The following is a 12,547-nucleotide window of genomic DNA, read 5'->3' on the forward strand; positions in this document are numbered from 1 at the left end:
TAAATTAGTTCTACATGTGTGTAATGATCATGCATTACCTACTGAAGAGGAAAAGGTGAAGAAAAATATCTTAAGTTCAATATAAATTCAGTCCACTGTAGTATTGGTTAATAGGTAAAATTGCACTATGGGGAAAATGATTTACCCCTCTTTTCTATACATTTTTTTTAAAACTTTCTTTTATTTATTTTTCCATCTCAATCTCCTCAACTGAGATTGGTTTGCTATATCTAATTGAGATATACCCTGCATATTCATTTTAATTGTTAAAAAATCTTGTTCCAAAAGATGGACTGTTTAAATTAATATTTAAAATTGTCCTGTGGTTCAACTCAATTCAGACAAGACCTGTTGGTGACCTTCTGCTGTTGTCTATTCCATGGTCGGGTTGTTGTCTCTTTCACACATTCCCCATTTCCATTCCCCATTTCCATTCCCCATTTCCATTCTCAATTTTATTTAACTATATTACTTCAATTAGGTTTATTTGAATTACATCTCAACAGCATAAATTAATTTGAATAATGACAATATTGTTAAAAGCTTTTGAAACAATATAAACCATTATCTGACAAGAAAATTGATATGAATGGGTTATGCTACAAAAAAATAAAGATTCTGTGCAAAAGGTTGTGTGCACTACAATATGGCACTACTTGCTATAATCAATATGCAGATACACTTAAAAATAATAATTTAAACTGTTCATAAATCATTTAAATTTTTAACAATAAGGACAACAGTCAAATTATAAAGTTATCTTGTCAGAGCTTGACTGACCCCAAGGTATTCTGTTAACATGAGAGTTATTTCCCCTTATTTTACAATTGCATAAAACTGTAAAAAGTGATAAAATTTGCATGCAGGAATAATTGTACAATTTCATAATATGCATGTAAAAAATGCACTCAACAGTTTAAAAAGGCCAATTTTACCCTTTGGCAAAGAGGGTATGTATTGAAATTGTGAAAATAACAGATTACAAAAAATCCATGCTTAAAGCTATGAAGTTTGTCTTTATCAGCAATGATTTATCTTGGTTTTTCTTCTTTTTTTTTCTATTTCTCAACCTACAACAATCAGATTGTCTTTGTTCAGGCCTTAGCATCCTCATCAACCAACTGCAAAGTTATCATTTCAAGCTGGGTATTATATTTATTCAAGCAAACATAGCATTTATGATGGCAAAAATGTAAAAGGCTTTGTTTTGTTTATCTGCATTTTGTTAAGCTTCATTTTCAGAACACAATTTGCCTATCAACAAGTACCTTCCTTTATTACTTGTAGACTTAATATCCTTTTATTTGATAAATAAACAATGGACATTAAATTATTCAACCTTTTCCAATCAAATCTAAAAATTTGGTTCTACCTTAAAATAAATAACTATTTGTTGATTTGACCATGTTGACTGACATTAAAATTAAAATTAACTTTGCCAAAAATGAGTGTGATCCAATCAAAAGAAATAAACCAGTTCAAAGAAAATGAAAAAATGTTTTAAAAGAAAGAACTTGTATCAATTGAAGTAAAAAAACAGCAGCAAACAATGTCACCCCAATACTTTTCCTTTATCTATTTAAATCAAGGCATTATTAGACATTGCATTATAGGGGAACCATAGGGAGCAGGGATAAGTCTGATTTCCTTAATGGTCCACATGCACACAAAAATCAAGATATGTAAAAAAATATATTACATACAACCTTACTATTACTTAGTATAATAATTATTATTTCATTATAGATTTTTTAAACTTTATATGTTTATTTTCTTATCCACCTGAATTTATTTAAGAAATAATTCTTTGATATCATGCTGTACAATCATTTTATATGAGTAGGCATATGTTTTGGAGTTTAATAGTGTGACGTCCATTTTCACTGAACTAGTACACACTTTGTTTATTAATGGCCAGCCCAAGCTGCCTCCCAGTGTGTTGATTTTTTTACCCTGTGTTGAAGACTCATTGGGGGCCTTTTGCTGTTTTCTACCCTTCGGTCAGGTTGTTGTCTCTTTGACACATTCATTATTTCCATTCTGATTATATTATTTATGTTAATACCTTTTAAAAACTGAGAGGGAACAAGATGTGAAATGAAATATTGATAGTTATTATGCTTTCCATGTTAAAACGAGAATAGAGCATGACAGAATTATTTTCATTTTATCAGAAAAATTCAGAATTTTTATTTGAAAAAGATCAAATTCTTCTTTATAAAAACAAGTTTCACAATTTAAAGAGCAAAAACACATATAGAAATACATTTTTGTTTTTTAAAACGATTGAACAAGTTTTAATATAAAGTGATCAATGCAACTTACACAAAAAATACAATTTTGATTCAAGACCTTGTTCAAAAGACATTTGATGTTGCAAAGTCAAGAATGTGTACATAAATATTTTTCAAGAAAAAGAACATGGCTTTGTAAACAAAGTGAAAGAAGAATATCATTTTAGAATAACAGTGTACTACTGGACATTTGGTAGAAAAATGATTCAATATGTCATTTCAGTTTCAAAGTGATTATTAAAATTTTTAAGTATACAATTTCCACCACAAGAAGTTTTAGTAGATAAGATACACATCTATAAATAGAAAATCAGACTAGATCCCAAAATCATGCAGGGTTTTAGCATCAGTACTACCTTTAGTATGGCTTAGGACTTTCTTGGGAACTGCTGAAACTGTATCGGAGCATTTGTCAGTAACGCATTCTGTCAGAGTTTATAAAACATATACATATATATAAATTAGGTACAAGTTTGTAGAAGTTTTCTTTATTTAAATGCTGAATTTAACTTGGCTATTCAGCCAGCATACAACCTTATATTTTAATTTTTAGAGTAAGATTTTCTCTGTTTACCTTTTCTTTCTTTAAGGGGGTTAAAATCTATAAAAAAAGCAAAAAAGTACAACAAAAAGGGAAAAGCAAAAATTTTCAAATAAATTTAAATATCAACAGGAAATTACAATAGAAAAAGATGCTCAATTTATAACTTGGGAATTACCTGAGGAATCATCACTTCCAAAGAAGTTGCTGACATTAGAGTAATGTTGTTCTGTAGAGAGCTGGTGCTCAGGAAGGTCATCATCTGGCAGTGGTACAGAATAAAGGTAACTGTATTAAAAAAACAAAAGTGTCAGTTAAATATAGTAAAAAATTGTAAGTGTTCACACATAAAGAAAAAATGTACATGTAAAAAAATAAAGTGAATGTTTAAGAAAATTGTTCGAATCAAAAAAAATAATAAAACAGTTTTTTTATATTAAAAAACAATACTTCTTATACTGCCAAATGTGGAGCAGGATCGGCATACCCTTTTGGAGCACCTGAGATCACACTTGTAATTTGATGGGTTTTGTGTTGCTCTGACTTTAGTTTTTAAAGACTAACTAGTCTTTTTCGTTAATTTTAGGTTGTTTGCCATGTTATGGTTGTTTTTCTTCAATTTATGTTTTTTTTGTACCTTTAGTATATTCCAACTCTTTTTTAGATATATTTTTTAGATTTATTTTTTTACTCCATTTTTTCTACAAATCTTTATTATTTCTGACTACTGTATGGTGACTTCTAGATTAAATAGTTGCTTTTCTATAGATGCAAACAACACACCATTTAGCTAACAAATAGGCTTCTAACCCAGAAATTAATTTTCAGAATAAATTATAATTCATAAATCAATTTTCCTGAAAATAACTTTTTTGTATAATTTAAATAATATCTGAAATGACATTCTGATATCTAAATATCCTTCATGAGCACATGTGCATTCAACTATTTTTAGATAACTTCCCTAAAAAGAAATCATGGAGCAAACTTAACTCAACTATTTATAGTTTAAAAGACATGATATAAGGTTGTTTCAAAAGACCAAATTTGAGCAAGAGTTCCTTCCCCTTTGTCACATTCTGGAGGTGTTTATTAAAGTATGCATATTCCTTCATTAATCAGCAAAAATTCAAATTGATATCATGACAGTTAGACTTTTGAAAAAGAATTTTCCAAACAATTTTTATCTTGTTTAGCCCTACTTTTAATTAATTGCTTCAATCTAGTAAAGATTTCTCATCAGTTAGTAGAACCCCTTTCATCTCTACAAAAAGACAACCAAGAGAAATAGCTCTATTCAAATAATGTCATTCCAAATCCATGGATCTATAACTCACTCCTTCTTGTCTTCTTTAGCAGACACAGGTTTCACTTTCTTTTCTTTGGCTGCAATTGGTTTGGTAATTTTCACTTTAGCAATTTCTAAAAATGAATTATACGTCAGTTATTTTGTTTAAATATTAATCATATTTCAGGTCACTTTACTAAAGATTTAACTTTATTCCATTGCAGAAATTTTGTATATCAACAATTCATATTTGTTATAACATCCATATGTACCAACATTTCAAATCTCCATTTTTAAGAACAAGAGGACCTATTATGCATCTTTTAAACATATATTAAAGAAAAAATAATAATAAATGATTGCAATAATTTCTGAATTTACAGTAAGCATTTGCTCACAAGTCATAATAAGGTGATTATTATAAAAGACTGGAGATGATATCATTTTACCATCAAAGCTTGTGTATAAGACTATATTTTTTTCAAGGGGTTTTAAACACTCACCATTTGTTATTTTTGGAGCCTCTTGAAAATCAGCAAAGTCATCATCCTCACCCATGCTGAGATTACTACCACTTGTTGTCTGATTAACAGCAGCTCCCTGGCTTACTGGTGCCCCAATATTATGTGAATGCCAACTATCTGTGTTGGGACCAGCTAAAGGTCCTGGTAGACTAGGAATAGGAGTTATCTGCCCCTGACTACCACTAGTTGTCATGCCAACTGTCGTCTGCCCAGATGAAGTTACTGTTGATATTGGTGGTATCTGACTGATTACTGGATTTACACCTGATGGCATCACTGCTGGCTGGCATGGTTGAGCATTTGAAGTCTGACTGGTGGTAGGTTGATTATTTAGTAGAGCAGGAGCTGGACTGAATTGGTTGGGTTGACTAGAATGCTGAGGTGGGGCTAAGAATGGACTGGGAGCATGAGGTATCCTATGCAGTAACTCAATACTAAGTGGTTGCTGATTCTGTAAAATAAAAAAAATAATTTAGAAAAAGTTTAAGGGACAAGGGTCCTTTGGATACCATTTGTCATTCATTTTAACATTTATCAAATTTACATAATTCAAATGTTACATTTTTAAGTTTACCTGTGTTTATCTTAATAATTATAAAATAGTCATATGCCCATTAATACTTTTGGTGTGTCATATCAATAGTTAATTTGATGGCGTTCAGTGAGAAATACCCATGAAATGTTGATACTTTATATTAATGATTCCAAGCATTGTGAACAATTTTCTATAAACTTTGTAGTTTTTAATTAAATTCTAGTATAATTTATCAAAGCAAATTTTAGAGTTTGAAAGTTAATGAGCTAAAATTTTGCAGTCTCTTAAAAAGATAGCAACATAGTCCATCTATCAGTAAAATACTGAACATGTGAAAAACAAATATTATCAAAGATTCTACTCAACTAGATATCATTGAGATGTGAACAATCTCTGTGGGCCCCCTGTGAATATTGTGCATTAAAAAATTGGTATCTTTACCATAGGACATGGGTTTGTCAACTAAAACCAAAGTTTTTGACCTTGACCTTTGACCTTGGAAGTTGTACATAAATTATGACACACCCTATGGTGTTGGTTTATATACATGTCAAGTATAAACTTTGAAATCATAATGGTTCTCAAGATACAGAGCGGACACGATCTTTACCATAGGACATGGGGGTTGTAAACTGAAACCAAAGTTTTTGACCTAGGAAGTTGTACATAAATTATGACACACCCTCTGGTGTTGGTTAAAATACCTGTCAAGTATAAACTTTGAAATCATAATGGTTCTCTAGATATAGAGTGGACACAATTTGTTACGTACGGACGGACGGACAGACTGATCACTATAGGGCGCCGCCATTCGGCGGGGCCCAAATTACTGGTACTCTGTTTTTGCAATATATGCTATAGAAACTACATAGATATTCATGCAACATGTCTTACCTGTGCCAGAAAAATAAATCCCAGGATTAGATACAATTCTTCTTTGATCAGTTGACCAGGGGTCATTTTATTACACATTGACCAGATCTGACCTAGAACCTCCTTAGGTAGACCACTCAGTATAAGAATAGGATATAAACGGTCTGTCTGTATCAAATCTTCTCTGTAAATAAACAAAAGTAAAATTTATTTTACAAAAGTAACTTGTGATAAAATTGTATTTTCAGGTTTTTATTGACTCTAAGCATACATGCCATAGGGAACACAATAGAATGGTGTGTATTGAATATTTAGCAAACACATTCCTCTTAACAATGACGATTTTGCGACTTTTTGTGAATATCAAATATCCATTGATTTGAATTAAATATACTTTTGATATCTTTTATTTTTTTAAAATAGACCATAAGCATGCAAAGCTTTTGTCTGTTTATTTGTTTGTTGGTGTTAAGTACCACTTCATTAACCTTGGCTATAACATGGCAGAGATTGGTAGAAAGAGCTTGAGTATCCTGTGAGAACATCACATTCTTTGGCAGGAAAACTGGCTTTCTTGTCAATTAAGATCTGAGTCAAACACAACTCACCATGAGTAGGGGTCCAAATCACATACTCAAAGTTGACAGGCGAAGGTAAAGAGGCACTTTTTATTTTACACTGCCATGCATTCAATTCTGATTCTATCTGAAAATTGTTTAAACTATCCTTTTAAAATAATAGCCAACCCTAACACTTAAACAGAAGTGCCTTCCAATCCCTATCCCCCTTCTGAAAATTCATTTTGGTGCAGCCCTCAAACTTTCTGTGAAAAAAAATTCATAAAAATCTTACACAACGCTGGCCTCCAGTACATGTTTATATAGCTCAGGTATCTTTGACTCATCTTTACACCAGTGGGGTAGTCCTAAATCTTTCCTATCAGGTGTTGTTTTATCGGGTGTTGTCTCTTCTGGTATCATTGCTGGTCCTGGCATAAACAAAAATAAAACATATACTAACCTTAAAAACATATCATAATATAATTAAATCCTTTTTCTCCGAAAACTTATTTTTTATACTATCCCATTTTCCAGAAAAAAGATATTTAATGATTCAATTAAAGTACCATGAACAATACAACAGGTGCCAACAGAGAAGTAGTATCTGTTTATTTATCCTTCCAGCACAACAGAGATCCTCCCCCTTCTGACCTAAATTTTTGTAAGAGTTCATATTATTTTATCTTTAAGATTCTGTGCAGTCATGGCAGTGGTTTGTGAACTATTATCATAGTTTATTCTGTCAAAATATACAACAGAATTGATTAAAAGATTATTTATTTAACATTTTTGTAATTTGAGGGTATAGGTTTTTAAGCTAATCATACTAAATGGGTATTGTTCCTTGTTGAAGGCCATATGGTGCCCATTAGCATGATTAGTTAAATAAATATACATCATTTAGAATTGGTGGATAGTTGTCTCATCAGTAATCTTACTACATCTCCTTATCTTACATCATTGATTATAATTTTATACATCGGAAGATAACAAATGAAAAATTTGGGATTTAACAAACATTTTAATTCAATTTGATTCAAATATTTATTGTCATATAAACCTTGAACAATAAGTTTGTGACAAATAATATAAACATACACAAAATACATTTAACAAACAAAACCATAAAAACATAAAAAGTAAAAAAGCAAAACAATCTATCTATATGATATATAAATATATTTTATAAATAAATCAAGAGTGCCCTGTCCTCAGTTCTAATGTCTGTTTAAAAAAGGACCCTAAGCTTTCTACTTCTTTTGAGGTTGATGGGCAAAGAATATATTTATTTTTTTCATTTTCTTGCCAGGACATAAAAACATTTCCCAACATATTTTGTGTTTGACCAAGATTTGTTTGTATAATATATTTGACCATACCTTCCACAACAAACATATCTCCTAAATCTTCCATTTTCATCTGTTTCCACTGTTTAGCCTGTTTACTTTCATGTTGTGTTGCTGTATGACCATGGTGTGATGGATTAACTTCCTTCAGAGTTGGTTTGTGGAAAGTTTTAGCCTTGACAGGGGCCGTCAGATCAGAACATTCCATCATCATTGTATTTATATCAACTGCAATTTATAAATATTAAATTTGTATGGTTATATGCCTTCTACAGCATATCAACTAATCTTTTTATTTGACTAGTAGTTTAAGCTACTCTCCTTTATTTTCCTACTGAAATTCCATGCAGCCCAGCCAGGAATTTCCAAGGGGGTTTGATTCAATCATAATAATCTTTTAACAGTTACAATTCAAACAGAACATCGACTTTAACAGTGTTTATTTGTTTCCAATGGTGCCCTGGCTATGAGTGTGCAATATTTCTAAGTCAAAGTATTATTTATAAACTTCTTTATTCCAATATTCTTATAAATTGTACAAACATGGTAAAATAATGACAGTGACAATTTCAGCTTTTTTCATATATTTTATCGTACATATATTTAACTCTGTCCATATTCATTTGTTTAATTGTAAATGACAGACCATTTAAATGTTTATATAACTTGTACATCATTTGTACGTGTTGTACTTAATTTGAAATCAATTTAAACATAAATTTGAGATGTTGTCAAATTAACAGCACATAAACATGAAATCTTGTATGATTACAATGTCTACTTTAGTTCAATTTCATTTGTTAAAAACTTGTTTAATATTCTTCAAGAAACAATCATCAAATACCTTTCTTTTCAACCTTTTGTTGCTGATTAACTCCCCTTGGTGACTGGTTTCCATTTGTTTCCACTGTGGGCTGGTCATCAGTAATTAAAACTTCTTCCTTTGGAGGTTGAACTGGTTCTGGTTGAGTAGGCATACTTGCAGATGGTCCACCAATAAAATCACCAAAACTGTCACTAAAATCTTCTTCAGGAGCTAAACAAAAATTATATAATGATAGTTAGAAGAAAACACTTTTCTGTTGACTTGAAGGAAATGAAACAGAATAGAAAATGGTCTAGTCTTTTTTTCATTACTTAACATTCATACAAAAATTTTAGGTTTACACCCCACTGATCTACTGTGAAATTCATACATGTTTTGTAATTGAAAATTCAATGTAGGTCAATTGTTAACATTATGAAATATAGGAATTGTGTAAAACTAGTTAAAGCTTAAGTTTTGATTTATTCCATTTTTTCATGGACTTAATTATGATTCTGAAAGATTACAAATCATAGCTTGTTTTGCACATTGTTCAAAATCCAAACTATAGCTACTAATCTCTACATCATTTCAACTTTTGGTGTCAGGAAGGGAGTTGTCTCATTGGCAATCATACCATGTTTTCTTATTTGTATCATTACAGTATTAAAGAGTAAATACAAGCTCTTAAAAATAAAAAAATAAAAAAATACAACTAAGAATTAATTAAAATTTGAAAATATTTTACAGACAAATGCCATACAACATAATCTTATGAAGTTTTGCAGTTTAGGAGAAGTTTCAGCTCATAAAACCAGTTAATAAATTAAGTAGTATTAATTTCAATAGAATTTTTAGATGCAGTGCACTTCTAAACAAACCTGGAATGTTCTGTTTGACTTTTTGTTTCTCTGTTTTACCAAACATGTTTTCTATCAATTTGTTAGCATCAACAGACTGTGTATGGAACTGCTTCAGCTTCTGTTTTTGTTCTAAATAAAACTTTTCCTTCTCCATTTTCTTCATACTCTCTGGTGACATGGGTTGTCTTGGAGGATTACTGAAAAATGTTTCAATTCTAACCTTAAACATAATGGAGAATTTGCTTTTCAGAATTTAAAGGACTATTGGTAATCTTAATGTTTGTACACCAAAATGAAAATAATTGGTTGAATTTCCATTGTAAAGAATGTTTTAAACCAATCACAAAGTGATGGTGTATGTTTTAAAAAATACTGCCCAGAATGCAATAAATTCTGAAAAGGCCGATTGAGTGATAATTCAAAGTCCATTTCAAATATCAAAATATCCAAAGTATTAGCAAACAGGAAGTTTGTGTCTCACAGATCCAAAAATAACACTAATACTTAAACTCATCACAGTATAAAGCCTTTTATGTGAAGACATGCCTGGAGAAATGTGTGACAAATCTTTTAACAAACAAAAGAACAAGATGGTTGCTCAAACTCCTATAGGAGGAATAAGATTATCAAAAGATGAATATTTTCTTTCAAAATTTAACATTAGGTACTCGCTTATAAGTCGGAAGTTTGGGAGTAAAATTCCGAATCCAGAGAGGGGTACCGACTTATAAGCGAGATCCTGAGACCAGAGAAAAAATCCAAGCTCAGGATTAGGTAATTTTAAAAATAACTTAAAAGTCTGTAACTATATAATTATGAACTTTCAGTTTCTTTCCTTCAACAAAATACTTACTTTGCTCTGTATTGCTGCCCTAAAGCTGTTGGTCTGTAAGGAGGTGGGGCCATACCAGGTCCTCTCATCCCCATCTGAAAATACAAATGTATGATTAAATAAAATAGAAAAGAAAGAATATTGAATATACATTCATTATCATGATTATACAATCAGTATATTTGCACAACAAAAAACACAAAAGGCAAAAAAAACATGATTTTCTTGTTGTTCTGCTCAAAGTAAGGCCTTCAACACGGAGCAATCAAACTCTCATTTTGCTACAGGTTTAAGACAGCCCCTAGCACCAACTTGTGTGGAATTCTTTGTAATCTGACAATCAAACCACAACTATGGATTGAATAACAAAGACATGGAGTAATATCAATAATATAAATCTGGTAAGAAATCAAACATGTACTGTCATAACTTAGACCAACAATCACACTTAGGCATGCAGACAAACAATAAAAACATTGAAGTTTCAGCTTGATTCCTCTGTGGTTAGGCACTATTTTATCTTACATGTATATAATTTTCAAACTGCCTATTCAACCATATAGTATATACATTCAAACATGTCAAAAAAATAATCTTCATCATTTTTTGGTTTTAGATGTGTGTTTTTATACCAATGATGATCAGTTCGATTAATAAGACTTGTAAATTTGTAAGATAGTTTTAAGACTAAAATTTGCATCAAATCAATGGACAACTTTCGAGTTCGATGCATTTTTGTCAAAAATTTTGGTTTCAGTGAACATTATTTGTCCTTTTATGTGCATCGTCACTTCTGTTCCCATGTTGAACAAGTGGTTGGAAAACTATGATGCTATATTGCATGAATTATTCGTTAAGAACATACGTAACAAACATTATTTCTAGTTTATCCTGCACAATGACGATCACTAAGAGGCTCGATGAATGTTAATAAGTGCACTGATACAGGAAATCCCCTCTATCTGGTAAATGACGTTATTAAGACATGCATAATTGACGACTTTTTCCTGGTGAAGGACAAACATGAAAGTGGTCTATTAATCTAGCATATTTTTTTGAAATATTTAATTTGGTGAAGGAAGTTTATTTAGATTGCTTTAACTTCATCACCTGTCCAGGAAACATCATGTTTGGAGCTCTCTGAGCATGTTGCATCTGACCATGTGGTTGCATCTGTCCATGTGGTTGCATCTGTCCATGTGACTGCATCTGACCATGTGGTTGCATCTGACCATGTGACTGCATCTGACCATGTGACTGCATCATGTGACCTGTATTCTGCATGATGGGATATCTAACCATTCCTTGCTGAACATATTGTTGTTGTGGAAACTGTTGCATTCCAAAGTTACCTGAAGGAAAACAACAGTCATGTGTATTGGTGTTCAAAAAGTAAAATTGTTTTATTTTTGTGTATTCAAATATAGCACAAAATCCAGAAGAATCTTTGATGATCTGTCGAGGTTTTTGTTTGTTGTGTGTTGTTGGGTTGTTGTCTAATTGACATTTTAATCAAACTACAAGGTCAAGCCTTTCTGACATGCCTGAGTAACATGACTCATGAGTAAATATACAACATTCAGGAGAATTACTTAAATGAGTACATGTAATTTCTTTAAATCACTTATTTCAAGTAGCATTTTGTTACATGTAAGAGTTGTTATTCTTTCATGATTATCTATCAAGTAGTTCAAATTAATCACTAAACTTGGTATTTTGATCATATACTGAATATGTATCATATTACATGTCATACATGGTCTCTATTTTCTTACAAAATGTCTATTCTTTTAGCATCTTTAGTATTATTTTTTTAATAACCCCACACTGTTTTCAACAGTCATCAACACTGAAATGTTTGTTATGAACATGAAAACTTTATTACATATACATTTATAACTGGAAAACAGAAATAATCTAAAGCTAAATGTTTAAAAATTGTATTAAGGAAGATAGGGTGTCTTCCTCCATCTTGGATTTGAAAATACCAGAAAACAAGGTCTAGATCTTTAATAGAATGTGCAAATTTTTAGAGTAGTAGGTTATTCATGTGTTAGAACTTCTACTTTGAAATAAAAAATGACAT

General features: G+C 30.9%; 1 protein-coding gene across 3 annotated transcripts in view; it reads right to left on the bottom strand.

Moving 5' to 3' along the window:
* The window catches only part of LOC143076055 (synergin gamma-like), a 32,519-nt gene that overhangs the window by 15,053 nt on the left and 4,919 nt on the right, over nucleotides 1–12,547 (bottom strand). Inside the window, exons 3-13 of one of the 3 annotated variants that reach the window (XM_076251684.1) lie at nucleotides 11,572–11,813; nucleotides 10,483–10,556; nucleotides 9,648–9,826; nucleotides 8,806–8,997; nucleotides 7,995–8,189; nucleotides 6,908–7,043; nucleotides 6,077–6,239; nucleotides 4,627–5,098; nucleotides 4,173–4,257; nucleotides 3,014–3,123; nucleotides 2,651–2,689 (exon numbers count right to left, since the gene is read on the bottom strand). In XM_076251684.1, coding sequence (XP_076107799.1) covers nucleotides 2,651–2,689; nucleotides 3,014–3,123; nucleotides 4,173–4,257; nucleotides 4,627–5,098; nucleotides 6,077–6,239; nucleotides 6,908–7,043; nucleotides 7,995–8,189; nucleotides 8,806–8,997; nucleotides 9,648–9,826; nucleotides 10,483–10,556; nucleotides 11,572–11,813 — 1,887 coding nt within the window. Of the gene's footprint in view, nucleotides 1–2,650; nucleotides 2,720–3,013; nucleotides 3,124–4,172; nucleotides 4,258–4,626; nucleotides 5,099–6,076; nucleotides 6,240–6,907; nucleotides 7,044–7,994; nucleotides 8,190–8,805; nucleotides 8,998–9,647; nucleotides 9,827–10,482; nucleotides 10,557–11,571; nucleotides 11,814–12,547 lie in introns of all 3 variants that reach the window. The other 2 variants (XM_076251683.1, XM_076251685.1) reach the window with 2 other exon arrangements.

This window comes from Mytilus galloprovincialis, chromosome 5, assembly GCF_965363235.1.
Source record: "Mytilus galloprovincialis chromosome 5, xbMytGall1.hap1.1, whole genome shotgun sequence".
Lineage (NCBI taxonomy): Eukaryota > Metazoa > Mollusca > Bivalvia > Mytilida > Mytilidae > Mytilus > Mytilus galloprovincialis.